At 41.7% G+C, this 22310-nt stretch overlaps 1 protein-coding gene across 1 annotated transcript in view; it reads right to left on the bottom strand.

Moving 5' to 3' along the window:
* The window catches only part of LOC135200947 (rab GTPase-activating protein 1-like), a 52796-nt gene that overhangs the window by 20826 nt on the left and 9660 nt on the right, over window positions 1-22310 (bottom strand). The window contains 7 exon segments of the mRNA XM_064229722.1: window positions 1372-1496; window positions 1836-1983; window positions 5648-5755; window positions 13594-13809; window positions 14174-14308; window positions 14702-14885; window positions 14981-15176. Of these exon segments, the coding sequence (XP_064085792.1) occupies window positions 1372-1496; window positions 1836-1983; window positions 5648-5755; window positions 13594-13809; window positions 14174-14308; window positions 14702-14885; window positions 14981-15176 (1112 nt within the window).

The raw sequence follows: 22310 nt of genomic DNA on the forward strand, positions 1-22310 counted from the left end.
TAATTTAAAATGGTGCAAAAATTATGTCAAAGTGACGAAATAATATCTGAGAAGTGTCAGATACTTTTTAGTGCGATCAGAAAGAAATTCGCGCTTGCGCGCCTGCGTAACGATTGTAAACAAAACAACGCCTTGATCCGCGAGCTCTCAGCATCCCCCAAGGCGCGTGATTCAAAAGTTTTCGGCTGGTAGGCCTATAAGTATTTTTCCGCGAATTTTTAAAAAACTTTTTTATGTCGACGTTTAATACGTCCAATCGGCACCCGGGAGACAATTTATGTCGACGTTTAATACGTCCAATCGGCGTAAGAGGGTTAAGTATCTTTTATAACTAATATTAATTTTTCATTAACCCTTGAATATCATTCTTTACAGAATGATATTCAACTCAAGGTCTGGTTAAACAACTTTACAATGAAAGGAATCGTCTAAGTGTCAAGTGTACCAAACTGTTTGTGCAAAATGTAATTTTATCTTTAATACAACCAAAACGTACTATACACATCTTCCTTGGAGTTTTCATGTTACATTTTTAATTCTGAAGTTCATTATTTGTATGATTCTTCTGTATTATATGACTAAAATCTCAAAAAACGACACGGCAATACCTTAAACCTTTCGTTTAGTAAGCAATTTCACACGGTATTTTCATGAAGGTTGGGCACTGCACAAAGAATAGACCTACCATTCTTAGCCTGTGTCTCCCTCTCGAAAAATTTCTTGTTCTCTCTCCCTCCTCTTTAAAGTAAAGACCCTATTACAATTAACCGTATGAGTAAGATATACTTTTTGAGTTTTGCTGTTATTTAAATGATGATGCTATAACCTATTCCAGTTTTTCTCTAATAGTAAAATATTTTTCTTTTATTTGTCTCCCTTCTTGGTACTTAATTTCATTTCTGAAGTTGAAAATAAAACAGAAATTGACCATCTGACCTATGGACAACCTGACCAATATACATTAGTATCCCATAGGCTACACAGGATCACATATTAAGTTTCTCTTCCAGTTTTGCTAAAATGAGACTAGTATGCAGATTGACTTTTGTTTGAAGCATATTCTTTCAAAAATTATTCTAATTATGTAGTTTCATTTATATCCTTCTCAAACTTTACAAAATATGAAAATAATCTCCATATTTTTACACAGGTCTTTCAAAGCACAAACCAATTACAAATTGCACCAGAGATTAAGTTTCAATTAATTTGAATGATAAAATAGTAGAAAAATTCCTTACTTCTTTCTCAAACTTTATAAAACATAAAAATAATCCTCACATTTTTACACAAGGTTTTTCGAAGAACAAATCAATTACAAATTGCATCAGAGATTAAATTGAATGCCAAAATAGTAGACTAGAAATTCCTTACCTGCTTCAGTTTGAGGGAGAAAAGATGAACAAGAGGCTTTTTGCTAAAGTACCAAAATCTTTCATTCTGTGGATAAACCCTGACCTTAGTTTCAATGACGAATCTAACAGGTTCTTGAATGCCCCCTGTTGGAATGAAGACATGTTTATATAACAGTGAATTATGAATTCATTACAAGTTTGCTTTAGGTCAAACTATCATTCAGGCTAGCTCATTATTACATATACTATCATAAGAGGCACTCAAAATATTGGACTGGAATAAAAAAAAAACTAGGCCAAAGGACATATGCAGGGACCTATAAGGCCATTCAGTGCTGAAAATAATGATCAAACAATTGTTAAAAGACAGTGGAATGTAAGATGGAAGAAAGATCATATGAACAGTTACATGGTAATCTTTCACAAACAGAGAAAATTATAATTCCACTCAACAGAAGGTACTTAGGATTCTACTGTACTTACTCATGACTAGATCTATGGCAACCGTCATTGAAACTCTGCGATCTTTTGGTGTCTCTTGATTGAGAACATCAAATATGGGATCAGCTGGGTCCCAGTGACCAGAGATAACGTAACTCTTCTTGTCATTAACATTGCTTCCCATCGATACCTGAAGAAGTAGAATAACTCAACAATTTGCCCATGAATAGTTACTAACAATAATTTATGCCTTGTCCACCTAGCCACTGATAAATCATTGGGTATATTACAGTTGAAATCTGCGACATACAATCTTCACAAAAAATTTCAAGACATTCCAGAGCTGCAGAACCAATCTCCTCTTTGGTGGTCATAACAGATTTCGACAATGAATCCATCAAACTGTTCTGATAAGACAAAATATCCCTGAGCTATGTCCAATATTTATCAAAATAGCATTAAATGTTGGAGCTGGGAAAGAAACGGGAACAACTAAACATATCTATTGTTCTGAGAAATAACTATCTTTAAGCAATCCTTTGTTTCCTTAACTTATGGACAAGAAACAAGGCCAATTGAGGATAAAATGCTGGGGATAATTTAGAATACACAAATTGTAATAGTATTACTGAACTAAGTTTCTTTTCCTAAACTTGTGATATCCAAGTACTACTGCACAATAAAAACTGATGTGCATGTTCATAAGATATTGCCAAGTTCTTTCAGGCTTATAATCACCAAGAACATTATAATATTCAAGAATACTTGGACTCAACTAAGCTGGACTCAAATATATTAAAAGATGCATATGCTCAAAAGGTTGAGAGCCAAATGGGTCAACATTCTTCAATGGCCTTTACCAATCATTTTAATTCAGATCCTGTATCTAGAGGCTGCTTTCCACAACAAAGAACACTAAAATTACAAAAAAAAAAAAAAAGGCCATGGTAAGTGGAATGACAAATCATAAATAACAAGGGAATTGTAGGCTCAAAATATGACAAATATATATGGATGGTGCTCCACGGAGTTTGCAGACTTCATGCCAACCATTCAGGGGTAACAAAACCACTTTTTTCTTTAATTGGCAGGAAAAGTAAATGTTCTTTCAGGTAGAAATTGTAGACCCCCGCAAAGAAACCTCAGGTTCAAGGATGTGCCTTTGCAAAGAAACAAAACACATTAGCTATTTATGTCCCTGATTACATTGGAGCAGCTTTGGCCAACATTATCCTAATACTGGTAGGGGTCACTTATCCAACCTCTAGATTTCATAAAAAAAATTTGCAGCCTAAAGGATCACCTTAGGAATTCACACCAATATACAATTGAACAATATACTGTAGCTGACTCTTCTGAAACCGGACTCTTCCTGAGTTTCTCTATAAGTCTCTAGTTACATCACTCACAATGTGATTCTCAAAAGCAACACAAATCCTTAAGATCAAACTAGCTACTAGTTTATCAATTTGGATTTTATATGTAATTCAACACAAATATATTTATTCATGTGATCTAGATAAAACAGTAAACAAATAATATGAAACAAGACGGTAACAGAACACTGCATATGTAAAGTACTCCAAAAGGGTATAACTACAGTATACCAAAACACCAAAATAAGCCATGATTATTAAAATAGTACAAGTTGCTACTAGAAGGGAAAAATAAAAACAGTAAAAATGGGAATATAACCAGTAACTAAACATGTAGTGGTACTGACAAAAAAAATGGAAACTGATGCACTCAGAGAAATAAGTTAATGAGTAAATTTATAAACAGAGGAGAGGTTTGTCACAAACAGAGGAGAGGTTTGCCTTGCAAGAAATCTATCAAATAACTCGACAATATCAAGTATAACTGCAGAAAATAAATAACATAAAACTGAGGAAAATAAATATTAACATAAAACTACCAAAAATAAATATTAAAAAAATCTTTGGAAGTTTCATGAAATACAGAAAGTGTATTAACCATAGCTTTTACAGCATGACAAATTAAGCACTTAATACCACTAAGTTCAGTAAACGTTCAGAATTATCTGAAGCTTAACAATTAATCTAAAACTGATTAAAAAAGCAACAACATTTACTCTCCAAATAATAACATTTTCAATGCCTTCTAAATTTTTAAGTCCAGAAAAATATACAGAGAATGGTACCTTTATTGTTTCTTTTTAAACTAAAATTCTTGTACCAATAACTACTATTGCATTTATAAAAACCTACAATTGTCCCACAACTGTTTCTTAAATATATCATATGTTAGGTAAAATCATAACCAAAGTCTAGAGAAGTATTCTTGGCATATTGTGTGAGAGAGAGAGAGAGAGAGAGAGAGAGAGAGAGAGAGAGAGAGAGAGAGAGAGAGAGAGAGAGAGAGAGAGAGAGAGAGAGAGAGAGAGGTTATATTTCAATGTCCATCAACAGTACAGCTGATAACTACTACCAGGTGGGATGAGAAAATCCGTCACTCAAGATTTAGATAAATGTCTCCATCCTGGTTTCTACTTTTAAAAAGTACATAAACTCCAGCAAAAGCAATTGATTTTAAATTTTTACATTTCAAAATTAATATACACAAATATCATGGCATATCCCTCGAAACATGTATTATATTTTGTACCTAAAACTTGTACAGAATAAATGGTTTGAATGGAATCAGAAAGGATAAAAAACTTTCTCTGTATCTGAGTGACACCAATTTGCAATCAATTATGTGTCACCATCCACGAATGCACAGATAAAGTCTTCCGTAATTGCCTTCAAGAATCTTAGTGTACATGCTGATCTTCAAGAGTACCTGTAACTAGAATCTAAACAAAATGTGCCTCATTAAAGCAACGAACAGTCAGTTTAATGAAGTCCGACACGTACATGGGTGAACCTCCATAAAAGATCTACAGGCTCTGGCTGGAATTACTCTGAGGGCAACTCTGGCAGTACAGTGGTGCTCCCCCGTATTCGCGGAGGATTCGTACCAGACCACCCCACGAATAGTTGGAACCCCTACAAAAATGTTTAAAATGGCCTATTTTGCTAGTTAAAACTCAAGAAAAACCCACTAAAAATGCTTATACCTGGGTTTTTTAAGTTTTAACACAAGAGGTGCATTTTATTATGAAATTGATAAAAAAAACCCAGGAATTTGTGGATATTTCTCATAGAAAAATACCGCAAATATACGAAATTCTTGCGAATAGTAGGTGGATTCCAGAGAGAAATCTGCGGATCCGGAGAATGCGAATACAAGGGGCCCACTGTAAACTTATTAGTAACCTTATAAAGGATACTCTCAAACAGCAGGAAGCTACAAGCCAATCCTGCCAAAGACTAAATGGAATTCACCTGATAGTATTGATCCAAATATTTAGCCTAGAATGATCAATATACAACCCACAAACCCAGGCATGCCCACAAGACCATATTAACTACTTTACCAGCACCTCAAACTCAATAGCACAGAAGTACAGAAGTATGCACAACTTCACAAGAGGTTCCCCTTAATTTTAAAGTTTACTTACACTACCTTTTATTATGTCTTTTATCAGAGGCCATTATCAGTTCTGGTTTTGACTGGTAACAGAGTAATAATTCACATCAAGATGTAAGAAAACTCATATACTTCCATGAATATGTATGGTAACACAAGAACTTTTAAAATGTATGTTTACCCAACATATGTTGGCAAATGGGGGAGTGATTATATTCTACTTTATGACAGCAATTTTAACCTGCATCTACCCGGGCATACACTCTACCAACACTTTTAAGAGAGAAAAAATAAAAACAGGGGACTATGGTATCATACTAAATAGCCCTGTGAGCATATACCCAACATTGATTGAAACATACCTGCACCTCATTAACTCCAAACATGTGAGACAGATTAGAATATCCGTGAGCATATCCATTCTTAGAGTTCTGACTGTCTTCGCATGACCTTTCATTCCAGCCCAACGTCTGTTGGGTGCATTAAAGATAAAAACGAAAAAAAAAAGGAATAGTGTTAATCAAAGAGCCCTAATTGAGAATCACAACAAAAAGGCCTGCATTCTTTTGACTTTACAAGGCTACAAATCCCATATTACAAAATTAGATACAGCTTCCATGGAATCTTAATACGGAGGATTTCTTATCATCATTTTCTAATAATATCTAAGAGCAAATGGTAGCACAGCTGGATCCATTGTACTGAGGTGGGCCATAATTTTCTGTCAGGTCAGTTCAACTTAATTCTCACTGGACATATAAGAAAGAAATGATTTTTACAACAAATTAGATTAATTCACGAAAACTTCTAGGGTAAAGAAAGAATTCCTTTTAATTTGTAGTAATAATTCATCCTGGGGTATATACTGTACATGAATCACTATTCGAACACCGACTACGTATTTCAGAACAGTGAAGACATTAAGTAAAATGGAAGTCTTTAAGAGATTCCAAAAAACTAGGGTATTGAAGGATATCAAACAAACCACTTTATGAAATGGATGAAAACTTTTTGGGATATGAAAACACCTATGTCTGTGATTGCTACCAGGAATAAGCGAAGATGTTAAACTTGAATTTCTGTTACAATGCACCGTCAACTTTAAATATGGAGCAGGGTCAAAATATGATGAAGTTAGTGATACGAAATATATGGATAAATATACACTGCGTCTTATAAGAAAGCTCTAGCATTTCATCAAATCCATTCCTTACATTTCAGCAATGAAAAACAACAGCGTACTTGCGCAACAACTCGGAATTACAGTCATCATGCGTGCAACAGCTTGCAGCTCTGGTTTTGAAGCCACTTCAGAAATAAAGAAAAGCAAAAGAATGCATCAACCAATTTCCACTTAAAAATGCAAATGACCAGTAGACCAATGAAATGAAAGGTTTTGCAATGCACCCTTGTCTGTTAAAAAGTCCAAAGAAAAACTGATTAGCGCTCATTAAATTCCATCTGAAGACCAGGAGACCCATCACCCACTGTACATGAGCCGATTTAGAAAACACTTCCTCAGGGTTCATCCAAACAAGGGTTCACATTTCTGTGGATTAATTTTCATGTGACTAAAATAGTCCCTCCTGTTTCATGCTTACTCTAATGTTTCTTTTTGCATGCACAAAAGAAAATGCTGTTTTAATCCTGCACCTCTGATATGTATTTTCGTCAATATTGTATTCCAACATACAAGTTGCACATCAAAACATTTTCCCCTACTCAAGTTTTTTAAGGCTTTGGTGCACATAGCAAATGGTTTCTACTGGAACATACTCCAATGCACATATTAAAAGTTTCCAAAATTAAATAACTAATTCAAAAGGATTTTCATAAAAATTTCAATCAACTGAAGAATCTACATGAAGAATTGCTCAGCCTAAAGCACATCGTATATAAATTTTGCATAAAATCTAAGAATTCACCGATTCTCAAAATAGAAAAAAAGAATTTTACATCATGCTGATCTAGTCCAGGTTTGGTTTCTTTACAGGCTTGTACATCACAACAGGGTTGTAAATAATCTGTTATAGTAGCGCACCTATGTGAGACATTCCAAATGCAAGCCATTCAATCTGTACCAAATCTGGAGCGCCTCCTCACAGCATTACAAGCAACGCCTAAAAGGTACACCTTGATAATCAAGGCAGACTTCACGCTAGCTCATTAAATGGTGTGTTAACTCTAAATGTGATTCTAATTACCATTATTATTATTAATTAATTACACAATAGAGTCCAAATACCAATTTACTTACAACATTATGATCTAAAAAGCATACTCGTGTTTACAACATATTAAAACTTTGAATACCCATCTGCATTGCATTCAAATTCTTCTCTCTTTACACTGTGATGACAAGTGCAGTTACACTGATCTCTCATAATAATCTACTCATCAAAAATACTAATGCGCAAACCTTTTATCTAACACTTATCAAATACTGTATTTCTATAATATACTAAGTACACACAAAATAAAGCTCGACATTACGAGGGGGGACCCAAAAGTAACCGGAATTGTGTCATAGAATTTTATTCAGTTATTGTTGCATGTTAACAGTCTTATCACCTTCAAAGTATTCTCCATTTGAAGCAATGCACTTATCCAGACGTGTTTTCCACTGTTGAAAGCAATTCTGGAACTCTTGTGAAGTTATGGCTTTTAATGACTCCGACGTTTTCTTCTGAACCTCTTCAAGGTCTGCAAAACGTTTTCCTTTGAGGGCTTTCTTCATTCAGGGGAACAAAAAGAAGTCACAGGGAGCAAGATCGGGTGAATAGGGAGGGTGGGTAAGTGGGGTCATGCCATTCTTGGTCAGAAACTGTCTCACACTCAAGGCAGTGTGCGTTTGTGAGATTCCGTGAGACGGAAATGCCCCGACCTGTGGCAAAGTGGAGGGTGGTGGCTTCATCACGACAATGCACCAGCGCACACCGCCTTGAGTGTGAGACAGTTTCTGACCAAGAATGGCATGACCCCACTTACCCACCCACCCTCCCTATTCACCCGATCTTGCTCCCTGTGACTTCTTTTTGTTCCCCTGAATGAAGAAAGCCCTCAAAGGAAAACGTTTTGCAGACCTTGAAGAGGTTCAGAAGAAAACGACGGAGTCATTAAAAGCCATAACTTCACAAGAGTCCCAGAATTGCTTTCAACAGTGGAAAACACGTCTGGATAAGTGCATTGCTTCAAATGGAGAATACTTTGAAGGTGATAAGACTGTTAACATGCAACAATAACTGAATAAAATTCTATGACACAATTCCGGTTACTTTTGGGTCCCCCCTCGTATACTACATTAAGAGGAATACTGTATGTCGTACTACCAACAAATAAAATAAGCTTTGAACTTTAACTTTCACATCAAATGTGTTCACAGTAGTACTATAGCAAAAGTGAAGGAGAGTAAAGGTGAATTATTACTGTACTAAACATTACAATTCAGTACTACATGGCATTAATTACCTAAAAATGAAGATATGTATAATAAGAGCTAACAAGTCACAGAGGACACAGCAAGGGTTAAAATAAAAATAATTTTAATTGAAGGAATCCATATCATTTTTCTAGTTCACAGTTTTAGTGTTAATGCACCTCATATGAATTTATATGAAAATGACTTTAAAGTTTTCAACTTTGCACAATTAATGGACTCTCATACACTAACACACTCACTCTCCCTCAACTACAACTCTTGAGACAACATTAACTCATTAAATATGGCTACTTAAAGACTTCCAGTCTGTTGACATTTTCATTTTCTTCAAATTCCGCTAAAATAATAAATTAGAGAAAACTTCCTCTGCAAACATTTGTCATATCACAGCCTTTCTTGAGTCCAATCTCAGGGGTCTGTCATGCTAGAGTTTTAGTTTCTTAACAGTGTACTGGTTACATTTGGGACAGACACCATTCCATGCCACACGGCGTAACTATAAAGACTGCTTTCTTTTTTTTAGTGGTTTCATTAATTTCTTATTAATTTTCATGTGGGAAATTACTTGAATTCTAGTATACTACACCCTTTCAAAGTACATTACTTTGTGCCATCAAATTTTGTTATGTTTGTGTACAGTATTATGTTTATTTTAACCAAGCCATACCATACTTGTGAGGGTCTAGGAGCACAAACAGCACCCATCTTCTCGAGGTCAACAAGTTATCACCTAAGCAGACTTGCAAAGAATGCAATGATGGCTCCTTTGATTAGCTATTTCCTTTGTGAAAAAAGGAATACGTGCATAACCCATGACCACAGTGTCTGCCAAGACTCCCACCCCTCTTAAGGTCCCAAATTGTCCTTCTACACCAACAAAAACAAAGGTAAAGGGGCAGATCACTTACAGATAGTACCAGCGCTAATAATTTTTCAAGTAAGTACCTTTAGCACCCAATAGTTCTTGGAATGTAAGCAGTGAAGTTGCCCAAGGATGGTCTCTGTTAAAATTCTTACATTATGGCCTACGTCATGATTACTGTTGTTTGGAAAAAGGAAACTACTACTCTGAACTATCTTGTCCTAATAATTACTATTTAAGGTTGAGTATTTGTAGTATGTTTAATTAAGACCAAGATCACAGGAACTTTCTGCCTTCCCTAAGTTCCTCTTCAAAGGTAAGAAAAGTAGGCCTAAATAACTATAGTAAAAAAAAACAAAAAAAAAACAAGTATTACAACAATCAACCTGGTAGTCTTCCTACCATAGTTCCATTCTGTAATTCAGAAACTTGAGTGCTTTCATGCCTATTTGAGAAACAGCCTTTGTCCCTCTATGACCTCGAATTTATCAAGACAGAAGAACACTTTCCTATACTAATCAGAACTATGATCTTAAGCATGTACCAAGAATAACAGGAACTTTCCGCCTTCCCTAAGTTCCTCTTCAAAGGTAAAAAAAGTAGGCCTAAATAACTATAGTAAAAAAAAAATAAAAAAAAAAACAAGTATTACAACAATCAACCTGGTAGTCTTCCTACCATAGTTCCATTCTGTAATTCAGAAACTTGAGTGCTTTCATGCCTATTTGAGAAATTGCATTTGTCTCTATGATCCTGCTATTATCAAGACAGAAGAACACTATTCCTATACATAATCAGAACATATGATCTGAAGCATGTGACACTGATGTTATTATCACTGTGGATACAGGAAGTCTTACAAACAAGATTGACTTTTATGTAGCATCAAACAATATATTTTGTTTCCAAAAAAGAGACTTGGAATTCAAAGGTAACTCCAAGCATTGTCAAGTATTCAAGATTCACGAATTAGTCTTCTCTATACAAAATGACTCATCATTATAAGTTACTACCTAGTTACTACCAAACAATAAATCAAAAGCAACCAATACGAAAAAGACATACTTACAGAACTATACACTTCAACGTGATACCTCGACGAATAAAATAGTATACTCTTCTGAATGAATTTCAACTTAACACGCGACATACGGTTGCCTTATAAAATATGGTGCTCAACACATATTAGTACACAAACAAGAGGATACCACAATTCAAAAAACATAGAAAAGAAGTACCACAAACCTGACCCTTTCTTTTGTCATACTCTTGCATTTGGAGATTTTTGCAGGATTTACCATGCTACACACGTAATTGTTCGAAAAAAAAAAGCACAGGCCATTATTAGCGGATGTAGTACTTCTCAGGGGTGAAGGGAATGCTTAATAATGTAATAGAATATTTTGATCTTTGCTCTTAACTCGGAATAAAGATTGTTTGAAAAAACAGTACTGGAAAAGAGGCTACTAAATACGTCTTCTCTAGCAACCTCGAACATTCTAACTAAAAGGGAAGTAAAAACGCTATATCTTTCAAGTGAGCACCATATTCTTTGGAAGCTTGAATTTCAAATCAATGGACCCTCTGAGTTTGTTCCATATGAAAAGGGTTCATCTCATGAATAATAATAATTATTCCAATTCTATTTGGACACAGAACTGAGCCAAAAAAAATAAAAATTATATTCCAAATAAAGACAAAAAAACTTGGTCTGGCTAATGGGTGGTCTCCAAGCACAGCTGAATTTTAAGCTATACAAGATCTTCTAACTGTCATAATTTGGTGAAGTCCTAAGCTGTGGGGGTGTGCTCTGAAACCCTTAAAATTAAGACAACAGGCACATTAAAAGTTACATGCAGAAAGCCCCAAAATGATTTGAACATGACAGATATTAAGAAAAATGAGTGTTTAACGTCCTTTGTAACATCTTAAGAAATAAAAATAAATACACAGCACTTAACAGAAATAATATTAGCAAAGAAATGCTCTTTAATTAAGCTAACGTAGCACAATTCATTTAATTTCATAATCAAAATCAAACGCCCTCCTGTATGAGCTGACTGACATAATAAAAAAAATTGTGACTAATGTACAATACTCGCTGGACCCAGTGCAAAATTCAAAACCTTTAGAACCCCTTAACCATGCAAGTTTTGTGACTGAGATAAGAACCAGATTACAGAAACATAGCCCAAGCAACAATTTTGCTAATCCATGAAGCTTTTGGTGCAATTTATCGACAAACTGATAAAAATTACGAGACAAAATAAATTATCTCATCGAGTACAAAACATTTTCCCAGAATCAAGACAAAATTATGAAAACCGAAGCCCTCTGGAGCAAAATGAACTTTGTATGTGACAAAATAGATTTTGAAACTACATAATGGAAATCTTTATACCATACAACCAAGAGGAAAAAGACATAACCAAACACTGGCAAACGTTAAAAAGAAGTAGGGAAATAATTGCAAGGAAGTCAAGCAAAATAATGACTGTGCTCTGCTACGTACTGCAAAACAGGCGTAAATGCAAGATACCATATCCAGCATCTGCATCCAAAAACCCAAGACAAAGTGGTTTCATATTCCAAAAAGTTTATGTTCCTTCCACTTACAAAATTCAAGCTGACAGCTTCTACTTCACATGATTACAGTCACCCATTCTGTTATACTCTTTACTGCAATTAAATGCTACCTTACAGGCCCCTTTAGCACAACAGATCAAGCGAGTAATGTATAATCAAAGCAAAGTTACGTATGGGATTGTTAGCAAAGTACTATAAAATTCAAATTACTTTTCTTAATGAAATACACAGAAATATATACTTTACTTATACTACATTACAAAATAAAATGTCATTAGTCAATGTTAATTCATTTCAAAACATACAACCTGATACTTATAACATAAAAGTACTCAAAACAGCCTTATTAAAATAGTAGTAGGGTTAAAAATTATTACCCCATGCCTTCTCAACTCCCAATGCCTGGATGTACATATCAACATACTAATTACAAAATGTAGGCTGTCACTGAAAAATAACTATGCCTTCAGTGATTAATAGCTACTCAAGAAAGAGACAGAACAATACGAATACTTAAGTCTTTAGCAGACCAAATTCCAATGCAACTTTTAAAAACTGCAATTTAGTATCTCCTACTCTTCCCACAGGATTCAAAATATACTTGAAGCTATTTTTCATTTTGGCCACAGTCAAACAGACAACAGAAAATCAAGGGCAGAGGTCAAGAAAGGGGAATACGTAAAACTATGTATGAGATAGCAGATCTGTTTTTAATACCGGTTTCAAGCAAAGTCTGTGCTTATTAAGTGAAAAAGGATTGAAAGAACATAATCCTATTGGTAGCTGACAGCAATATTGAAACAAATAGTGACAGTAATTTTTTTATCACTGGGTCCCAACCTTTGTAGGTATAAGACAATATGAACAAATAAAATGTCCAGTTAGCTGTACAACCTTACCAAAACGAGGTGCCACTCAAGCGATGACACATACATCAGCAATTTATCAAGATTTTACAACACCACTTCAATGCCAGTACATGGGCAACTACTTTTTGGGTCTATGATATGACAGCCACATATGTGAGTTACAATAACAACAGTTCAATTGTTTTCAGTGTTAACACTAGCTGTTAAAAAAACTGTTTCAACCACCATATACTAAGCCTGCAAAGACTTAAAAAGACTACTTCATAAAATTCTCTTGAGCAGCTGCTCATTTTCAAGACCATGTCACAACACCTTTGTACCATGAAATGACACAGGTAAATCTACGTAACCCTCAGAGACTAAGATGAAATCAGGCACCCTAGACAACTAAAAGTTAGAATCATCACTAAGCAAACCAACTGAAGCAAAAAAAAATTCCCAGCTGATGTATGTAACCACACAAAAACTAAAAAGAACAGACCTCACACATACACACACACACACACAGAAGCAGCAAGTCAAGTTCCACTTACCAGCATCTTTGCAACTCACCATTTCAAGCAAATTCATATCCGCATGCTTCACTCTTCTTCCCGGAGCAATGAGAAGGCCGAAGCACCTTTCAACATGCAATTCTTCATTTGTGGATGGAATGCCCCCCATCTGAGTGCTCCCTGGAGCTGGGGTTACAGTCAGTATGAGCTGTTTCTCAATGTTTGTTCGAAGTTTAAAGAATTCTTTGTCCCTAGGAACAACGTTAAAATTGCCCTGTAAACAGATTATAGGTCTCAGTTGCTACAGCAGAAAGTGCTCAAGATGGAACATAGAGAGGTTACAATTCTAACCCCATGACAAGAGAACTTAATGTTAAAACAGGAGTGTTGACGATGATATATTGCAGTTCATTAAGCAATCTTTTACCTGAACCCAGTATACAATATTCTGAAGATTCATATATTCATAATTCAAGTTTAGGGATACCATCTCCTAAAGTACCTTCTCAAGGTTATAAAATTAACAAAACTTTTGCTGCTATGTATTCCATTGATCTATTAGTATATGTAGCATTTACATACAGTTGTACCTTCATCTTCTTTATATATAAAAGATAAAGATCTGGTCACAATCTTACCTTACTATCTTCCTCTTTGATCTCCAAAGATATATCAAAAAAGTGTTCCTTGCCTTCTTGTTTCTCGTCTTTAATTTGTTTGCTCTTTGGAACCCGGCGGAAAGTAGCCGCAAAGGTGATCAGTACCCTAGCAACCTGCAGCAAGTTGTTAGAATATTGAACGTCAGTATGCTCAGCTAATATTGTGTGATACAACTTCACAGATTACACTTATTGAAATAAAAATAATGAGAGATTTTTATTTATCTAAGCTACTATTTCCAATAAAACCATAAAATAAGCAAGTTTTAGTACTGAAATTCAATTCCCATCATAAGTAAAAAGAGTACTTAAGCATGCAAAAACATTTTATTGTTCAACTTATTCACTCAATATCCGAAAAGTACGTATAAATTAGAAAAATTTCTAAAAAATCAATAAACATATGCCACAATAAGACCAAAAACTAATAATAAATTTATCTGCATTAAATAGTACTACCCTTGGTAATGAATTCTTAATATACAATCAAGTTCAATAGCTACTCACTGCTTCAGGAATCTGACATCGAAAGACGTGGCACTGAAATATTGCGTTTTCGGGCGTTTCCCCGTGAGAAGACGTGAAGGCAAAACATTTTGCCTCAGACATGTCAACCTTCCCTCTTGCACAAAAAAGTATGCTGTCAATTTTGAATCGCGCCATCTCCGTACCAGTGGCAGCATCGTAGATTCTGTAAAAAACATGAAGATTCATAAAATGCCTTCTTTTATAGAAACTTCAATTCAGTAATTTAATCAAAACTAAAATCCAAGGCTTGTCACTTACATGACACAACCCTCAGAATTCGAGGGCACAGATACCGAGACTTCCAGTGCTTGCTCTTGAGCCTGTGCATTCAAGATGGCCATATTTCTTTGGATTTCTGCCTCGCTTCGGGGAGCGTTGATTGAAGCCGCACCCAAATACATGACACGATTGAAAATCGTATAGTCACCACTATCCTCACTTTCAATGGTTTGAACTGAAATGAAATATGATATATTACACGAGATAATTTGAAGTGAAACAAGGCATGATAAATTATGACCAATAGTTTGAGCTGAAATGAAAAATGATAAATTGCAACACATACTCTGAAGTGATCAACTATGACAAATTACCACCAATAGTTTGGACAACAAAACATGAAAATGACGAAATTTGTCGAAAAATTGCATTTTTCCCTAACTATACAACCTGAGGTCCTTTAACAATAGGAAGTAGCTAAGCGGCAGCTGGAACGGTTCGTAAGCTTCGAAACAAGGGGTGGGGAAGAACGGTAGTTAACTGCTTGTCCGATCGTCGCGCGGCTAAACAAATCACTTTTGCTTTTGGCCCATGCAAAATACGCAGAGTGAGGGGTGGCATGAGGAGGGACTTTATGTTAAAGGACCTCAGGTTTGTATAGTTAATAGGAAAAATGCAATTTTCGACAAATTGTCATTTGTTGCCGATACGTAATACAAACCCTCGGTCCTTTAACAATAGGAAGACTGATTCTTGGTGGGAGGAATCTGAGTCTTTTGATGAACAGACTGGTGTTCGTCCATCCCTGGAATGCCTCCCTGGTCGTAAGAGCGAGGGAGGGGTCCAAGCCTCTGTCCGATTGATCGGGGTGTGCACCGCAGGATCAATGGTCAGACCTCTGGGCCGAGTACTAAGAGAGAGGCAAGCGTATCTCTTCGTACCAGCATTGTAAGAACTTTTTTCCTTCACATGAGCAAATGTAAAGTAATGGGTTTGTCTCATGTTGGCATCCATTCTTCTCCCCCTTGTTGGAGAATGGTGGATATTTACTCCTATCTCTAGTTAAAGAGATAGGATGGAGCTCTGTTGAATAGCTTACCTGCATCTGACTTCCTTTCCAGCAAGGTAACGACCGTATCCCTCTGCCCACATGGTAGAGGTAGAAAAGATGGTGAAGAGAAGCCAGTCACTCTCTCATTCACACATGCATTCTCCCAGTCATACCAGGAATCGATGCTGTTCTGCCTGCTCGGGTGCTGGGTAAGCTTACACAACTGTTGAGACAGCCACCACAGGTCCCAAGGAAAAAGTATCCAAGGACTTGTGGGCAATATCCCGAAGGTAGAAGGACGTGAATGGTGGTCTGGTTGGCCCAGACACCTGCCTTCAGGACCTGCGCCACGGAGAAGTTCTTACGGAACGCTAAGGAGGGTCCGATACCTCTGACTTTCGTGGGGCTCTCGGTCGGAGCGTACGGATGTCGTCGCTACCATCAGCTTCGTACGCTCTCCTGATCACCTCACGTAGCCAGAAAGAAAGCGTGTTCTTGGAGACTTCTTTCTTGGTAACCCCAGTGCTAACGAAGAGGCGTCGACACTCAGGCCTGAGATGTCGAGTTCTCTTCGATAGCGCCGTAGCGCCCTCAGGCAGGCAAAGCAGCATCTCATCCGCATCATTATCGGTGAAGTCCAGGAGGGAGGGGATCGTGAAAGACTCGAACCTGTCGTCAGGGATCGACGGATTCTGAGTCTTAGCTACGAAGTTCGGGACGAAATCGAGCGTCACCGATCCCCAGACCTCTGGTATGTTTAACATCATGAGCAAAGGCCATGTAGTTCCCCTACTCTCTTCGCCGATGCCAGGGCCAGCAAGAAGAGAGGGTCTTGAGGGTCAGATCCCTGTCTGACGACTCTCGGAGTGGCTCGAAGGTCTTCGAGTCAAACTCCTAAGTACGAGAGTCACATCCCACGCAGGGGGCCTGAGTTCCCTGGGTGGGCAAGACCTTTCGAAGCTCCTCATTAGCAAGAATATCTCAAACGAATTCGAGATGTCCAGTCCCCTCAGTTTTAGGACGAGCGCCAGTGCTGCTCTATATCCTTTAACTGTGGGTACTGAGAGGAGCTTTCTCTCGGCGAAGAAACAAACAGGAGGAAAATCCGCACCTGCTGAAGAGTGGCTCTGAGAGGAGACAGACCCCGTCTACGACACCAACCACAGAAGACGGCCCACTTCCCTGGTACACAGCTGCAGAGGACTGTCTGACGTGTCCCAGCCATCTCTGTTTGCTGCGCTGCGAGAAAAGCCTCTCGTTCGCAAGAGATGGTGGATACAGCCAGCCGTGAAGTTGAAGGGACTGGACTGCGTGGTGGTACCGTTCTACGTGTGGCTGGGCTAGAAGGTTGTGCCAGGTGGTATTCTCTCGGTGCGTCCGCAAGAAGAGCCAGCAGGTCCGGATACCAAACGGCTTGAGGTCGTTTGGGAGCCACCAGGATCATTCTGAGATTGGGAGTGACCAGCGCTCGACTGATCACTTTCCGAATCAGACAGAAGGGAGGAAAGGCGTAAGCGAAGAGGTTGTCCCAGGGGTGTTGGAGAGCGTCCTCTGCAGCTGACCATGGGTCCGGCACGGCTGAGAAGAAAACCTGAAGTTTTCCTGTTGTTCCGTGTGGCGAACAGGTCTACGACCGGTCGCCCCCACAGGTTGAAGAGCCTTTCCGCCACATCTGGTGTAGAGACCATTCGGTCCTTATCACCTGATCCCGAAGGCTGAGCTTGTCTGCTACTACATTCTTCTTGCCTGGAATTGTAGCGTGCTGACAGCGCTATCGAGTGAGCCGTGGCCCACTCGTGCACCTGCACTGTCACTGATGGAGCGGAAGAGACACTAGCCCCCCCTGCTTGTTGACATATGCCACTACTGTGGTGTTGTCGCACATCAACACCACTGAGTGTCCCACCAAGCGGTCCCGAAACTCTTGGAGAGCGTTGAACGCCGCCTTGAGTTCCAGGACATTGATGTGAAGGTGCTTTTCGTGATGGTCCCCACACACCTGCAGGTCAGCAACTCCTCCAGGTGTGCGCCCCATCCCTCGGTCGATGAAGTCTGCCAGAACAGAAGCATCTCCGGGGGGGGAGTGCGTATAGGCACTCCTCTTAAGAGGTTCTTGTCGTCGAGCCACCAGGCTAGGTCCTGCCTCACCTGTCCGTGATAGCCACGGGAAAGTAAGGAGGATCCTTGGCCTGAGACCAACTCTCCCTTAGCCTCCACTGGAGAGACCGCAGGTGAAGACGCCCGTGAGGGACTAACTTCTCGAGTGACGACAGATGGCCGATCACGACTTGCCATTGCTGTGCTGGCCTCCCTCCGCCAGGCGACAGGAACCGGCCAGCTGCCTCCCTGAATTTGCTGATACGCAAGTCTGCGGGAAAGACTTGCCCTGCTACCGTATCTATCAGCATACCCAGGTACTTCATCTTCTGCTTGGGTTCGAGATCGGACTTCTCGTAGTGTTATCACGATCCCCAGATCGCGACAAAACTTGAGGAGTCGATCTCTGTCCTGTAGCAACTGCGAGCGGGAGCTCGCCAGGACCAGCCAATCGTCGAGATACCTCAGAAAGACGTATCCCGTTCGAATGGGCCCAAGCCGACACCAGAGTGAACACTCGCGTGAACACCTGTGGGGCGGGTTGAGAGACCGAAACAAAGTGCCCTGAAGTTGGTACACCGTCCCGTCGAAGATGAAGCGGACGGTACTTTCTGGAGGTACTGATGGATGGGTATTTGAAAATACGCGTCCTTCAGGCCACCCCGAAAGCATGAAATCGTTCCCCCTGATCGAGTCGAGCACTGAGCGTGCCGACTCCATCGTGAACCGCGTCGTGCGAACGAAGCGGTTCAGGGGAGAGAGTCTATCACCAGGGCACCAGCCCCCCGATGCCTTCTCCACTAGGAAGGCGGCTGTAAAAGCCCGGTGACTGGTCCTCCACGATTTCTACAGCTCGTTTCGCCAGCATGGTCTTGATCTCCTGTCGAAGAAGCGTTGTCCTTTGATGATCCCCCCCGGACATAGGTCTGTAGATGGACCGGTTTGGAGATGAGGGCCGAGACTCGAGGGTAGTATATATCCCTCCCGAAGGACATCTACTATCCAGTTCTCGGCGCCGTAGCGCTGCCAAGTCGCCCAATGGCTCGCCACACCCCCCCATTCCGGCAGCAGGTGAGGGGGAACGCCGTCCCTAGCGTTTTCCCTCCTCGTTTCGACTTCTTTCCAGCACCTCCTCGGGGTAAAGGGGGAAAGGTGGGCTGGGAGAGGGCTGATTTCGGCCTCCTCTAGCAGAATTGAAACAGCTGGAGTCTTCGCACGGGGTTTGGACGGTGCAAACCGTCTTCGACGCCGTGGAAGCGCTAGCCAAGCTCTTTGGTTTGGCCGCAGTACTCGAGGTTGCCCAGAAACCTTCGAGACTGCCTGGTGGAACTAAGCGGATCACTCTCGTCAGTGCGCCGCCTTTGTTCCACCGCAGCGTCCACCATCTCTCCTGGAAAGAGAGCTGGGGAACTCCTAAGAGGTCCATTTCGTAGCCCGAGTGCCGCTTCACGCCCGGCCCCCTTGGTCACCTCGGGTAAGGACTGCGTCCCTACGTCGAAGAACCAAGTTTGGCCCACAGGTTAGCAGTCCTGATGGGCGAGGTAAGAGATTGCTCTTCCTCCAGACTGGCACAGTCTCCTGAAAGAAGCGTCGTCTTCGAGAGCAGAAACTCCCAGAGCCGGCCGCTACTTTGGATATTGGTGAGGGCCACAAATCCAACCAGGAAACTGCCTGGAATGCTGCCATAGCGGTAGATTCCAGGGCAAGTGCCTCCTGCTGCGAGAACCATAAGTTCTCCGACAGGGAACTTCTGCAAGGGACACCCCTGAGTCAGCCTCGCTAACTCCGGGTTAAAACCTGTTTCGCAATATCGGGTCTTCAGGGGTGGCAGTAAAAAAATCGCCTCTGCCGCTGTAGAGGAGGAGGAAGCAGCTTAGAGGACCGTCCGGATTTTAGCGAGTCCTCCCGTCCGGAGACGAGATCCTCCACCTGATCCAGGACCGAGTCCGCAAGCTCCGATCGTGGCACCCCATCATCATTTTGGGTTCCCTCTTGGGACCACCAAAATGACTCGAGCCGGGACGTGGGCTCTGCTGGTGGTAGCGGCGATTCTTCCGCAAGGTCATTATGTAGGCGCATCAACTTAATGACCTCTGCGAAGTTCCTCTGTACTCAGGCGTTACAGCGTCTTGTGGAGTAGGACCGTCCAGTCCCTCCAACAAGAGCATATCCCTCGATACTCCTCCTTCCAAAGGATGGAACAGCGGACAGACCCCTGAAGGTCTCCTCCAACTACTTGCGCGTACGTTCTGGTCGGTCCTAAGACCGTGCCTGAGCCGCACGGCGTCATAGCTGGGTCACGAGCGGCGCACCTCTCGTGATCTGCTCCTTGGTACCTCGCTCCTCCCGGTATAAGCCCGAGGAGGTTGAAGGTACAGGAGAGGCAGACCTGACGCTCCCCCCTCGCTCGCTGGCCGGACCAGCGTGCGGTGGAAGGCTGCTTTTTTGTTTTTTTACTGATCCGTCAACCCCGCGGTGACGGTCGAGCAGCAGGCCCTAGCCTTGCCGCTCGCTGCCTGGGGAGATTGGCTCGGCTGAGAACGTCGAAGAAACCGATCTCTAGCGTCAGCGAGCTGCCGCTGGTCACCGTCTCCGCCCGGTCCCATCGGGAGCGGCGGACGGGTGACCTGCTAGGCTCCCTTTCGCGTCGAGACCTGGCCAGCGTCCTCTCGGCGCGTCAAACCGCTGGTAACCAGCCGTGGCTGGTACCAGCGGCCGTGGGGACTCCTTCCTCGCCTCAACCCGTGGCCGGTCAGCGACCGTCACGTCAGCCCGAGCAGCCAGTTTGATCGCTGCGAGAGCGTCCACTGGCTGGCGAGAGTCGCGTGCACGACTCTCGCCAGTTCTTCTGCTCCGCGCCGCTGTCTTGACGGCGAGCAAGCTCGGGCGTCAAAACTTTGGCTGGACGGTCCTCTTTGGAAGAGCGTCCACTCTGTGCTTCTCGCGAACGAGAAGCGGCCGAGACGGAACCTGGTTTAGCGCAGAACCGCTAGCACCAGGTGAGGACGCACCAGCCGAGGCCTGGTGCACCTCTGGTCCCCGTCGACTTCCTCTTTGCAGAAGAAGCGACGGGCCCCGTTCCCCGAAGGAACAGGAGGACCAGCAGAAGAGCTCCCCAACTCGCCTGAGCGAGTCGGGCCCTTAGAAGATCCCGAAGGAGTCTTCTTAGGGGGGGGAGGAGGCAGCCTTCTTCTTCTTCGGCTGTTTAGCCTCAGAAGTCGAAGGGGAAGGAGAGGCAGCAGACGACGAAGAAGACGATGAAGACGACGACGACACCTTCTTCTCTTCCTCTTCTTCTTCGCCAGGCTCCGCAGAACAGACGTCAGGTCTTCCATCCAGGAGGGAGCCGGGGCAGTTGCCGAAGCAACAGGGCCCGACTGCACCTGTCCGGAAAGACCTGAGCCTGACAGCAACACCAGCAGCAGGAACGACAGGAACAGGTCCGGCGGCAGGAACATCTGAAAGGGAAAGTGCAGGCCGATCTGAAATAGAAAGAGTAGCTGGAACAGCAGCAGGTACGGCAGGCACGGCAGGTACCACGGGAGAGCCAAGGTCGTCCTGTCTGCAGTTACCGACATCCGTGGCACTGGCGGCAGGTCCAGGGGGTACTCTTTGGGCAGGCGAAGTCCGGGGTCGGCAAAGGAAAAAAAAATCCAGGTGGTGGTGGCACCGTCCTCCCTTGGTACGGCAGCAACTGGTTTTTGTATAGCCACCGTGGGTGTCACCGACATTATATGGGGCGTATATACAGATGGTGGTGGCATCTCATACGCTGGTGTCGTTATTGTGTGGTAGTTGTGGTCACCGCGACCATGAGTGACCACGGCCAGCGCCCGCCAACCGCTGGAGCAACCCCTGGATGCTGGGCACTCCCCTGCAGTCCCAGCGACTCCCACACCTGTCCCAAGTCGTCCTTCGCTGATGGCACACCTGCGGAGACAATAGTCGGGTTAGTTGGAGGGCTTCTTCGCGCCTGGGGGGCGAAACACCCCCCCCCCAGAGCGGACGGAAGACCCCGAGTACAGTTGTACGTCCGGGTAGGGGCGGGCGCCCTCCTCCACACTCGACGGATCGAGCGAGGAAAAGGACTCCGCTACCCCCCCCGCAGGGGAAGGCGCGAAACGTGGGGGCTGGCCGGGAGGCAGGAAAGAAGACGAAGTGTCCGTCACCAAAGGTCACTGGACTTTCCGATGACTTCTTGGCCGGCCTAAGTCTCTTCCT

The sequence above is a fragment of the Macrobrachium nipponense genome, chromosome 27 (genome assembly GCF_015104395.2).
Source record: "Macrobrachium nipponense isolate FS-2020 chromosome 27, ASM1510439v2, whole genome shotgun sequence".
NCBI lineage: Eukaryota > Metazoa > Arthropoda > Malacostraca > Decapoda > Palaemonidae > Macrobrachium > Macrobrachium nipponense.